This window comes from Onychostruthus taczanowskii, unplaced genomic scaffold (genome assembly GCF_017590055.1).
Source record: "Onychostruthus taczanowskii isolate IOZ18803 unplaced genomic scaffold, ASM1759005v1 scaffold6, whole genome shotgun sequence".
Classification (NCBI taxonomy): domain Eukaryota; kingdom Metazoa; phylum Chordata; class Aves; order Passeriformes; family Passeridae; genus Onychostruthus; species Onychostruthus taczanowskii.
Window position 1 is genome coordinate 4691569 of NW_024503679.1, and position 13381 is coordinate 4704949.

Here is a 13381-nt window from a genome sequence, read left to right on the forward strand (position 1 = left end):
CCTCTTCTGTACTTTTAATATTGGCTGGGGATATTTAATTCATTGAAGTGTTGCATTTTATTTCTATAAGGAAAAAGGATCTCAACTGAGAAGCAAATGTTTACAAGTATGATGAAGCTGATAAAGCACAGACACACACCAGGTTTTACCCTTTAATGTAATACTGGGCTGCAAAAGACTACAAAGAGCCCATGTTTTAGAAAACTAATCTGTATTTATAATCCACAGGTCTAAGTGATACTCATTGACTGTATTTAATATACAAATAATATTGTAAAGGATTTAACAATAGCACAAAAAATGTGTTATTTCCAGGAGGATTTATGTGTTTTTATCTGGAATGGCCTTTAAACAAAGTAAAAGAGTACCTGCACCTCTAGATACCATTTGTACCCAGAAAGTACAGCTGTACTTTTACTTTTTTAAAACCAAACTATGTTGAGGCTGGGGTTTATTCTTCCCTCCCCACTCCATGTAACAAGTGTAAAACAGTGTACAGGCTTGCTTCACGAGCTGCCACCACCTAATCCAAGAAACAAATTTAGAAAAGCAGAGAGGGGAAAAACCATACTCAAAATTGTGATTTAAATGAGCTGCATCAGGTAATATTTGACCACACACAGATTTATTTCACAGCTCTGGGTTATTTAAATGGAAGAAGGGAGGAGAAAGAGCCTTTTACCTGCCCTACTGCTTTAAGTGAGTGGCATCGTATACACAGTTTTGAAACAGATCTCAGATGTACTCTAATCAGAAAATCAAATGTGTTACCTGCTTGTCATTATTTATCAGGACTGTTCAGACCTTAAGCTCAGCTTATGAGTAGTTACTCAAAATGCCAAAGATTAGCTCTGACAGTCAAGATTAACAGAGGGAGGAAAAAAGGACTAGTAGTAACAAATGAGTGTCATTCACATGAGGTATATGACATTATCATATAATGGCAATACCAGGGGTTTCTTAACTTTTTTGCATGTTACACACCTCTTCTTTTTTTGCTTTTATTACCATTATTCATTAGCACAATGAATACATGAAATTAAAGTCTCATTAAATAACAGATGACCAAAACGTAATTTTAAGAGTTCTATACAAGGGTAAAAACCCATACCCTACCATCCTAGCAAAAGCAAAGTTGTTTTAGCATGAAGATGCTCCATAAATGAATGTTAACTTGCCAAACCAGATTCTCCATTCCATGGAGGAAGGAGTCCCAGAAGCACTAACCAAGATGACACTTGCTTTTTGTATCCTGGAATACTCCTTTCACAACTGCTGCCATTTTGCCCAGATACAGATAAAAATAATTAAAATAAATTCTCTTCCCTAACAAAGGGAACCAATATTGTAGCTCATTTCATCTTCTCCAAGCATTTGGAATTTTGCATATGGACCTATTAATCTACTGGCCAAATGCAATGCAAACTTTTAGATCCTCAGAAACAAGAAATTAATTAAAGTAACCTTTTTCATGCCAACCACAAACTGCAAGAAAATTTAATCCATCTAAGAAGTGTACATAACTACACCTAACCACAAAGAGTTAATACAAGGAGCAAACTGAACATAAAGGGAAAGGCTACAAGGAGATTTAAAGTAGTAATGGATCCCAGTGACTAAACCACTGTAATCAATAATTCCTAAGTAACATTTGCAACAGACCTTACAATCATTGTAAGCCATATTTATATAGAACAACCTGGAATTTCATTCTATTTCAGGACAGTAAAAAAGCATGACTTGCTTTGAAACACAAAACACAACAATAAAGACAAAAAGCTGGATGTACCTTGTATTTGGTCATGGTGCTAAAATGGTTGTTCCTGAAGAACACACAAAGCTCTCCCTCCTGGACAGCTGAAGTCAACTCACACAGTCCATGGTATGTCAATTGTGTAGCTGTGTTATTTAGGAACTGCTCAGCTACAAACCCTACAAAAGCAAAACATACTGTTAGGTGTGTCTATTACACACGTGCTAATGTAAGACCTGAAAACAATGGCAGTATTTTTCCTATCTTTCCCCCTACGTCCCCATATTGTCACAAGCCTTAGGGAACACATAAAAAGAGGGGACAACAAGTTTCAAAGTTCTAAAACCACAGCATTGTAAACAAACCTTCCCATGTTCAGAAATGCTATATTCACTTCTAATATTACTCATATTTTTACTTGTTGTAATGGAGTATATAATTAATATTCTAATTATAGCAGATACATAGCTAAGTTGAAATCTGAATGCTGCCACAACAGGGGAAGTTCTTGCCAGCTTTTGAAAAAGTATATTAAATAGATCAAAGGCATGCATCAGAGAAGTTGAGAAGACAAGCACAGTGTTTGTGCCTGCCTAGGGAAAGCAGCTCAGCACACAGAATGCAGCTCTTCCCACCTGTATCTCTACTCAGCATCACCCACATGCAAAATATCTAACTTAGATTTGGCAGGGCACATACTTCGATAAAATATGGAAAAACATGACTTACCTTCACTAACCAGTTCACTGTTTTCTGACTGTTTACAAGAAATTATCTTCTCCACCAGCTGATTGTAACTGCAGTTACCAACTGCTTTTACTATATCAGCAACCTGCAGCAGGAAGGAACAACATGGAGAATTTACCTTTGAGAAGAACAGAACACAGCTGCAAGCCAGTGGCAATTATTAGTAAGATGATAAGAATTCAATAAAGAGAGGATCTCACCCCCTTAAAAAATCTAGGCCAAAACATCTAGCCCAGAGTGTTACATATTTGCTATTTCAGATCCTATTTTAAATCCCTCAGTTAACCCTTAGCATCAAAAGCTAAGGCAGATGGAGAGCATGGCATGAGTTGGATCAGCTGGGCCAGGGTAAGAGAACAGCAACTCTTACCAACAAGGCATGAAAAGAAAAACTCTTAGACATTATTATTCCAGCCAAACTCACCAGTTTCACCCTAAGCAAACAATACCACTTTATTGTTTATTAAATAATATAATTAAAAATAAATTACATGTTTGCTAAAGATACAGTTCTCTCCAACCAGTTCTACCATCCTCATTTCTCAACAGCAGTAACTAATAAATCAGAATTTAAAAAAGGAGGAAAGTAACTTTGTATTCCTTCCAAGTGTTCTCTAATAAGATTTCAAAAATGATGACTGGGACACTGTATCTGGGGCAACCTGCTACTTCCCTCAGAAAAACAATTCTCCTTTACAGAGTCAGAGAAGGCTTTTAAAGTAGTTTGACTATAGACCCAGGCTCTGCAAAGTTCCTGCATTAAAAACACAGCCTGTATTCGCTCCTCAGTTTTTATGACTGGGTTAAAAAAATTCATTACCATATTCATTATTGACTTGTTAACATTCAGAAATACCTCCCCTCCCACCAGTAACATTCAGGATAACATTTTTTTTTAATAATTGAAACAGACTAAGTTACCTGAGGGTCCACTAACCATCCATGGTACAAGGGGATATCAAGCAGATCAAACACTATGCATTCAGGTGTGTATTCAAATACTCGGACACCTGTGAACTTCACATTGACATCCAGACCCGTCTGCAACTTGTGCAGAATTGCCATGGCATCACTCATATTCTGACAATAGAAAGAACAGAACAGATGACCCAACACAGCTTTACACTTAGTGATTACTCTTGCAACCCTTCATCATTTAGTACTCAGCAACTCAACACTTCAAAAATTTTTTCTAAAGGGTAAATTACCTAAACAAATATTTCAATGCACAATCACTTTACACATTGTGCCAGGAGATATATGAAATAAAAGAATCTCCCTCTTATCACCTCTATCTGATTGTTTCTTCTTTTACACCCATAAACTACTTTAAGGCAGTTCTGATTGCTTTTAGGTCTATTTCCCAAAGCCACAAGCCAGATGTTTGCAAGAAAACTGAATTATAAGTGAATCTTCAAGGGACTTTTCTTGAGGTTTCTTCTCCCTTTTTAAGCCTTCCCTTACAAGTCAGGCTGAAGTACTTGTCACTACATAATGAATGATCTCACAGATGCACTTGCTGACTTTAATATCAGGGTTCAGTAGTGAGAATCAGAGTCTTAATTATTCACCACTTTTTTCTTTAATTAAAAATTTCCATCTTATTTTGGGCATACCTTTAAATGGCCTATAGATTCTACTGTTGAAACAAGACAAGAAAGTAGCACTTATTAGAGTAGTGATCCCAATGGAATCCTAAGAGAATTATCAAGTTATGAAGTTCCAGTCACAGAAAGGAAAGATGAGCCAAAGAAATCGTGCTTTGTGAGACAGTTATCTTGAACCAACAGATAAAAACAATTCCTGACATGCAGGAAAAAGAATTTTCCACTAAGTGAGAAAAGTCCACAAGAATATGGTCACAGAAAGTCTGTGTAAAAGATTCGGGGAAACGGAGGCACTTTGCTTGTTTGTTTGGGGATTTTTGGGTTTTGCAACATTCTGTCCTTTAAGAGGAATTCAAGCTTACAACAATGGGAAAATAGCGAGACAAAGACCAGAAATGCAGATTGGATAGGAGATGGAGACAGCAAAGATTCACAGACTGAAACTACCGATGGTTAAAGACAGCTGCTTCTGTTGTCTGATGAGAATCTGCACTTGAGCATGGCTGCTACAAATGATGCTTGCAGCCCTTTAACTGCACTGTTCTGTCAAGTTTCCATGGTCAGGAATGGAACAGCTCCCGCCACCTTGCTACAAGTTGCTTCACCTTACTGACAACTTTGCTGTCGCAAGGTTTAGAATTTAGCAAGATTTTGAAGAAATTCTCAAGACTGCCTTCACCTTTTAAGTTTTTATCATTTTAAAAGCAAACCAAATCACCTTAACAAGAGCATGTCATTAGAGGGACCAGATATCAAATATAAAACTGAGATGTTTTGAAAGAAATTTTGCCATAGCCTTACTCTGCTGAATGAATAAGAAGTCCATAGTAAGTCAGCACTAGCCATCCACAAATTCAGACCATACATCTACAGACAATAGCTGCATTTATTTCATTAATGTTTACTTTGCAAACAAAGCAGGATTACATCAAACAGACCAGAAAACCACAGAAGTCTCTCACTACAATTTCAACATTATCACTTCTACTTTAACTATTTCCATACTTTCAAAGCAACTTAGAAGATTTCTAGAACAGAAGGCTTCTTTGAAATTACATTGCTAAAAACTTCAGGTATGTGACATTTATGTTGTAAATCCATATAGCTGAGCATAAGAAAGCTAGAGGTTGTACTTTCACCAGGCATAATAGTTTTGATCACCCTCCTATAAACTGATTATAGCTATAACCTTCTACAATACAGAACTGTGTGGAAAAAAATAGCCAATTTCATTATTACAAAAGTAATTTCTATAATGTGAAACAAATCAATCTCAAGTTACTCGATTTGGCTTTCAACACTAAATGAGAACAACAAAAAATGATGTAAGAATAAACAGAACTATCTTGAAACCTTATACCTATTAAAAATTCAAATCCACATTCCATGAGTAACCAAAAAATCACCTATGACTACAGACAGGGCTTGGAAAATATATACTAAATCGACAATTTTAAAAACTAATAGCATTAATTTCAGTACAGAAAGAATTCTGTGATGACATAAATAGTGGCCAGTGCAAATAACCTTGCCTTTCATAACATGGGATCAACATCTTTCTGTCCATCCCCATTAAGAACACAGATCTCTCTTACTCAGTTTACATTCTCAGAGACACTCTGGCAGGCACCACTGAACAGAGCAACTGAAGGACATGCAACACAAGACTTCAGAAAGCAACCACCCTGTTACACACTTTTATTAGTACCTTTGTGTTGCACTTCCTCAATAAAACCTGTTTTACTTCATTACTGTTATTTCATAAGAGGGGAAAAAGAAGTGTCTTCTGTTAATAAATACTGAGTTTTTCTTCACCAATAGCACATATATAAAATTATTACTCTACATCAAGCCCAGACAAAATCAAATCACAAACAATGGTCTGTATGCTTCTAGTTTTTAACAAGGTGACAAACCCTAGGTGAGAAATGTAGTTTTAGCTTCCTCAGACATAAACAACTGTGTTTTAGGAGCAGCTCCTTACCTGCTCATAATTAAGTCGCTGAATTTCAGATATCTCTTTAGGTTTTGCATCAAGAATGTAGTCTCCTAAAAGAAAGCAAAAATGAAATTAAATTTATTCCACAATCAAGCTTCAACATTTCTATGAATGTTTCTGACTGAAGCTGACTGATAATGAATACCACAACTGAAGTTTTCTACCAAATTAATGAGATCACACTGTTTTATAACCTGAATTATAATTATGGAGTAAAATATGAATATACAAACTTAGTAAGATCATATTAAGAAATAAAATTCAAATGGCCAACACTGTTACTAAAGCAACATTTCATAATCTCTTGGGGTATCATACCAACGTCTTCACTACTCATAAGCTAACTTCCCTCTGTGCCTCAGCTTAAAAATATAAAAAGGTCAAATTGTTCACAGTAAGGTATGTAATTCTGTAGACAATTGAAAAAGACAACCACTTATCCTGACTGATACAGTGAATGTTTTGCTATGTTTTATACGCCAGCAAGTCTACAAAACTTGTTGTGCTGGTTTTGACTGGAATATAGTTAACTTCCTTCCCAGTGGCTGGTGTGGGGCTGTGCTTTGGATTTGTGCTGAACACAGGGCTGATTGCACAGAGATGTTTTTGTTATTGCTCAGCAGGGCTCACTCAGAGCCAAGGCCCTTCCTGCTTTTCACAGGGTCACAGGAGGCTGTGAGGAGACACAGCCAGGAGAGGTGACCCCACTGAGCACAGGGACTCCAGACCAGGTGACATCATGCCCACTATGTAAAGTGGGGGGTAGAAGGAGGAACACTTGGAGTGATGGATGGCGTTTTTCTTCCCAAGTCACCACGTCTGACAGGGTGCTGCATCCTGGGGATGGCTGAGCATTTGCCTGCCCATGGGAAGCAGTGAATTAATTCCCTGTTTTGCTCTGCTTTCCCTATATTGAGTCTTTAACTCAACCCATGGGTTTTCTGGCTTTTACCCTCCCCAATCTCTATCTGATCTCACTGGCAGGGGAGTGAGCAAGGGGCAGCCTGGGCTTAAACCACACTTGTATTCCACCTTTGTCTACAACACAAAGGCAATAAATTAGTTAATAGTTAATCATCACACTGAAGTTGAAGATTTATGGCATCTTTAGAGACTAGTATCCACTCTCCAAATTTTATTTCAATGTTTTTGTACTTATTCCCTTGTTCCATTACTAAACTCAGAAAAGTATCACTATAAGTTTCCTAATTTATACTCTTGAAAGTTGTTGAAGGCTGTTTTGTTTGGTTTGTTTTTTTTTTCAGCTGCAGAAGAATGGCTAATCCTGTTGAGTGAACAGGAACCTAAATAACTTGAACACAGTTTTATTACTCAATTTTGTAAAATAATTCCAGAAGTTAATACATGCCTTCAAGAAAGAATACACATCTAGACAACTGGGATTACGTAGTGACTTCAGACAGTATTGCATCATCAATGCAATTATAAGAAATGCTCAGACACAGGGAGCAAGATTTCTTAGTTTTTGGAGAAAATTATGTAGGTAACTCTTTTCTTCAACCAGAAGACTCAGCAATTTACTTCTGAAAAGAACAAGCTACGTTCTTTACAAGCAAAAAGAAAGAAAATATCATAAGGGTCTTTTTCTCCTGCTTAAGAAAAAAATCAAACCTAGTCTATTAAGTTCAAACATTTTATATTTGTCAAGCTACAAGGGAAGGAAAAGTGGTACATACAGCTTAAATACTATCACAACTGCAATTTTAACACCTGGATCATCAGGGCTATTAAAGCTCCAGCCCTGTCAGATACAAAGAGCTGCAGTTTTGCTGAACACTGAATATGATACCAGAGAAGTGCCTGCAAATGAGACCCCAATCACTGTGAGGACCACAATTTTTCTTTTTATTTTCATTGGGACAGACTTCCAAGGATTAGAGTTACTATAGACAATTAAAGACAGAGTTGAATTACTACATTCTGTCAACTACAATAAAACAACTGTAAGAGACATGAATAATTTTAAATATGTCAATGTGTTGGTGCACTGAGCCATACCAATGGCATCAACTAGACCAATCACTTTGGAAAGCAGAGCATAAAACTTCTAAAAACAGTTAAGGAAAAGCATGAGTAACTGAATACTGTAAGTAGTTTTCTGGAATCAAATAAAAAGCTGAATAAAACAGTAAATACATAAACCAGTTCTATGTTGCTACACACTACAAAGTACAACATGCAAGTGAAAGCAATTTATTGCAATTACTAACCCAAGTATTCCATCAGCTGCTCAGCCGTTATGATTTCCATCATCGGTGGCAGTTTAATCTGTCAAAGTAAAAGCATATTCTCTTTATAACACCACAATCTAAAAAGCATGGCATTTCTAGACAGAAGACTTCTGATTACATTTCCCTCACCATTTTATAAGGTCATTGGTGTACTGGACCTCTACTAAACAGCAGCCACGTGAAGAGATTAAAAAGGCACTTTGGTTTTTAGAGAAACCACATGCACACAGCACTTTCTCCCAGGTGCACACCTGCATACTGCTCCCTTCTCCCACCAAAACATTTCTCCAGCACCCCCCCACTTCACAGGCACCCACACCACTCGCTGCAGTGGCTCAACTACAAGCACTCAGAATTAACAGACTGGGAACTTTTAGGAAAACTTCCCCTCAAGTCTCTGACTCCCTACCTTCATGGAAATTTTTAACTGAGCCTTGAGCATTCAGAGTATTCGTTTTGAGTATTAGCTCAAAAAGTTCCTTTGTACAAAGTCTCTAAAGGACCCAGTGTCAGTAGCTGCTGGGACAGGGAAGCCAAAGACTTGTGCAGGTACAAGGAAATGACCTCCCAGCCTCTCATCCCATGTTCACATTCCAAGGTTTAACCATTTGGTTTAACCCCACACAGAGCAGACCAGACACACAGAACTCTGTGGTGAATATTCTATTCTTCTCTTCCCTGATCTATTCCCACCATCATCATGTGCTAAAACCAACCACCTTGGCAGAGCTAAAAGCTTCCTGCATTCTCATCCCTTCCAGCATCCTGGGTAAACACTTTGGTTGAACACTTCTATTTACTGCAGGAAGAAATGCAACAGGCAAAGCACAAACACATGCAAGGACATGCTTCTGGCAATCTGAAAAAATACCACAGGAGGATATAGATCTTAAACACAGTGCACTCAATTTTTCTCTGTATAAATGTGAATTTTATTTTTCTAGGGTTTTGGGTTGGTTTGTCTTGGGGATTGATTTTTAAGCTCTAAGCTCTCTTCAGTTTTTAATTTTCTCATCCTGTCTCCCTCCACCATCTCGCCATTCAAAGTCTACAACAGGTATTTATTATATCAGGAATTTTTAAATCAAGTTCCTCAGTACTGATCACTGCTGTCCTTAACACATACAGAAAGACATGACACGAGATTGTTAACTCATGGTTGAGACTTAATAGGTTCCACCTACTTTTCTGGTTGTGGAGAAGGAAGTAGAAAACCAGGAGATGGAAAAGCAATCTACATAAAACCTTTGATGCAGCACCCCAAACTCAAATATACAGTATAGCAACACACCACTTTGTTCACATTGTGATGGAGAGGGTTTTCAGTATGAAAACTGAGCTACTTTAATAATATTTCCCTTTACAGGGAAAATGAGGTAGGCTACATCTGTCTTACCAATTTTAGTTATATTTGACAAAAGGTGAATGTATGAAATATACAAATTCACAAGAAATTTGAAGAAAGAGACCCAAGTTAATATGGTTTTCTTATTTATACTCTAAGAAGTATGTCCCTACTTGGGTTAAAGTTAACATATGCCACAAATTGATTAACCCAGAGATGATGAGCTTATAAAGAAGCTGGTAGTAATGGAATCTGGGAAAGGAATTAAAGAAAAAAATCAGGCATGCATGGGTACATGGTTTTTTGAAAATATTAAATGAATGACAACTGGTTGTAACTTACAGAACTCTCCCTAAAACTAATGCTCAACAGGCTAAATGCTTTCATACTCTTTGATCTTTTCACAATATTCATACTGAATATTCACATAAATACATTTTATTGAGCCATCGAAACAATAGGACTACAAGTTCAAAAAGCTGCTTCTTGAACTCCCAGTGGGGACTGGCAGCATTCAAGTCTTAGCAAACACTAGCTGTGCACACCCCTGAGCTCATCATCGCTCCTAAGGCACAGAACAGCATCACCTCCACCAGCCCTGCCTCAAGCGCTACAGCTCTGCTGCACATCTGCTACAGCACAGCTGTGCCACTACAATATGAAGGAAAATCAGCACCACTCCCTCGACTGTTAACTGGGCTCCTGTGATGATTCTTTCAGGACTGAAGTTAGCTCTTTTTATTATTTATTTAAACTATTTGTATCAGATCAGCCAGCACTGCTTGGAGGGTTCTGCTCTGCACCACATTTGGAACCTCTAGAAGCATGCTTACATGACAAACACCAACTCTAAAGCACAATTACAAGCTTACCTCTATTTAAGCTCTATGTATAGAGCTTAAAATAGCACAACATATTATTCATATCACTGGTTAACAAATGGAACTTTCCCTCACAACTGTAAAGCTAACCATTTATTTTTTTACTGCAGAAAAAGCAAAGTGGTTTTACTCATATTTTCAGGATCTCTCAAAGCTGGGTATTTTAGCAAGCTACATCTCAAAATTAACTGCTTGATTAAATGCTAAGCAAAGTTAATTGGTTACTTCATGGAGTAATTTAGGGCTGGCATGTGTAGTGGGACCTTGATCACACCTTTGAAGTGGGCTAATGGGGTTCCAACACAGTTCCAAGTACTTCTGCACAGAGCTGACTTAAGGATATACAGAGAACATGACATTTCCCAGCTGTTCAGAGCTTCATTGCAAGCACTTAAGCGACAGGAAATGCACAGCAAAGAGGAAATGGGAGAGAAAAATACCTTAAGAATTAAGGGAGAGAAAACATTATACAGAACCACAGTCATTGTCCAGATAAATCAACAGGAGAAAACAATGTAAGCAACAGTAGTAGAAGCTGCTGTTGTCCATAACAATCTGTTATTTTGAGGGACATTTCTGTGATAGGTTTCAATGTTTAGTTGCTAGATTTTACATCAATTCCACATTTTAGGAAAAATGCATTTCCTCAACTCCCACCCATTTCCTGTACCCCTCTACTCCAGTTTCCTGGTCCTTTGCCCTGATGGCTCTTTCTAACTCTAGCTACATTTTACTTCCTACACTCAGGAGTGGGAAACTTAGTCCTTCTCACACAATTACAGCATGACAAACAGTTGAGACGTATTTTAATTAAAAGACAACAGTGGTAAACAAATTTTCATATGGAACAGACTGTCTAATAAAACTTACACAGTTTCTATGAATTAGACTATAAACCCCAAAACTATATAATACTGATTTTCCACCATATTCTTCCACACTACAAAAGGGCTTAAAAAAATTAAGTTATATAGTCATGCACAAAGGATAACACTTCTGAAAATACTGTGAATATCAAAAGGGTCCAAGAAAATTTCTAATGGCTTATATAATAAGTCTTATATAAGACTTATAGTCTCAAATCATGTTTATCTAAAACATGCAACTCCTCTGAACACAGTGTTCCAGAGTGGTATGGGTAGCTTCAAGCAGCTTTGACAAAAAACAATTAATATTCTCTGCAAATAAGTGCCCCTGGCCTGGCAGGAACAGCTTCATGAACCTGTGACACAGCAGCGTGTGCTGCCACTCCACGTCCTCAGCGTCTGCCCCTCAGCCAGGCAGCCTCCAGCCCCTGGGAGCGGCCTTGTTGCTGGGCCTGGCACGGCTCCAGGCTGGCACCTGCGGGCTCAGCTCATCCCACAGGTGCTGGAGGAAGGGAGGCTGCCAAGCCCCGCTGAGCAATCTGTGCCAACTCCGGCCATACGGACGGGCAGAGCGCGACAGGGACAGCACATCACGTGTGAGGGGCCAGTGCCAGCCCCCAGAGCTGGCACCACCACTGCAGCCTCTGGCCAAGGGAGCTCACTGTGCTCAGCTACTCTCAAAAGGGCCAAGGGAGCTCACTGTGCTCAGCTCCTCTCAAAAGGGCCATCTCAATGAAAACCTAACATCAAGAATTTCTAAGCAGAATATTTTACTCTATCTCTTCTCTGCACGTCAGTTTGGATACATCTAAGCAAGAAAATGGTTATATAACATTTACTTACATAATTGTTATGATACCTAAATAGGTAATTTAGACAGTCCTAAAAGTTTCCAAAATTTTAGTAGAACTATGTGTGTAGGGAACACAGCTCCTTCCATTTGTTGAGAGGATTATGACACAAAAAACTTGCAAAGACATTTTCAAATATGCAATATCACTGTTCTCCTACATAAGGACAAGATATTCCACATGCGTTCACTTTTCAAGACAATATTAATATTACTTATATTCTAATTGTATAGTTTTCCCTCTGCTTATTTTATGTTTCACAATCTTCCCTGGACATTTCAGATATGTAATTTCTGTGCAACACGTTAAGGTTCGCAGAGTTCTTCAGGTACAAGAAATCACATCCTACCTAAGCACAGAGCAGAATCACATGGCACCCTCACTAAGCTTTTAGCATCTGATGATTGCCACATCCCCCCTGCCCCAAATTACATTTAATGAAATGCCAGAAGTTATCAGAAAGTGTTGCATGTACTACATCTAACAAAGATCATAAAAGGCACTTAGAAAAGCCAACTTTGCATTGCTAAGCTTAACCACATAGTGAGCAACAGGCCTGAGCTAAAACTGAGCAATCTCCAGATTTAAATAAGCTGAAAAACAGTGTGCTACACAATTCTACATCAGAGAACATAACTCATGCTTGTACATACATTTAAAAATGCTTGTTTCAGTCTCTACTTCTGCTTCATTTTCATCACACAAGTCTAAGTGGTTACAACACTGTTTTGCACAACAGCTGTTCTGCACAACAGCTACTTCTCCAAGTTGATCTCATAGTGCTTTTGTTTTTCTTCTTAGAACATTTCTCTAACACTCCTGTAGCAGAGCTCCTTGGCTCTTCCTCCTATAGGCTAAACTGCAGGTTACACTTAGACAGGCAGACTGCAAAAACACTTCAAAAGAAAAGTAATTTCATAATTTTAATATTTAAAATACAGCTTCTGCAATCTGCCACCTCAAAGTTTTATGTCTCCTTTGAAAATAGTGGATAAAACAGGTAGCAGTTTTATCACAAGCTTAGTTCCAAAACCTGGTATTTTCAAAATGGAATTTGAACAGTCACAGTGGGTGCTACTA

General features: G+C 38.0%; 1 protein-coding gene across 2 annotated transcripts in view; it reads right to left on the bottom strand.

Moving 5' to 3' along the window:
• The window catches only part of MINDY2 (MINDY lysine 48 deubiquitinase 2), a 32628-nt gene that overhangs the window by 15909 nt on the left and 3338 nt on the right, over positions 1-13381 (bottom strand). For both annotated transcript variants that reach the window (XR_005953728.1, XM_041418881.1), the window contains exons 2-6: positions 8338-8395; positions 6092-6156; positions 3422-3580; positions 2483-2585; positions 1790-1932 (exon numbers count right to left, since the gene is read on the bottom strand). Coding sequence is in view for 1 of the 2 variants with exons in the window: in XM_041418881.1 (XP_041274815.1) it covers positions 1790-1932; positions 2483-2585; positions 3422-3580; positions 6092-6156; positions 8338-8395 (528 nt within the window). In the remaining variant the exon portion in view is untranslated. The remainder of the gene's footprint in view (positions 1-1789; positions 1933-2482; positions 2586-3421; positions 3581-6091; positions 6157-8337; positions 8396-13381) is intronic.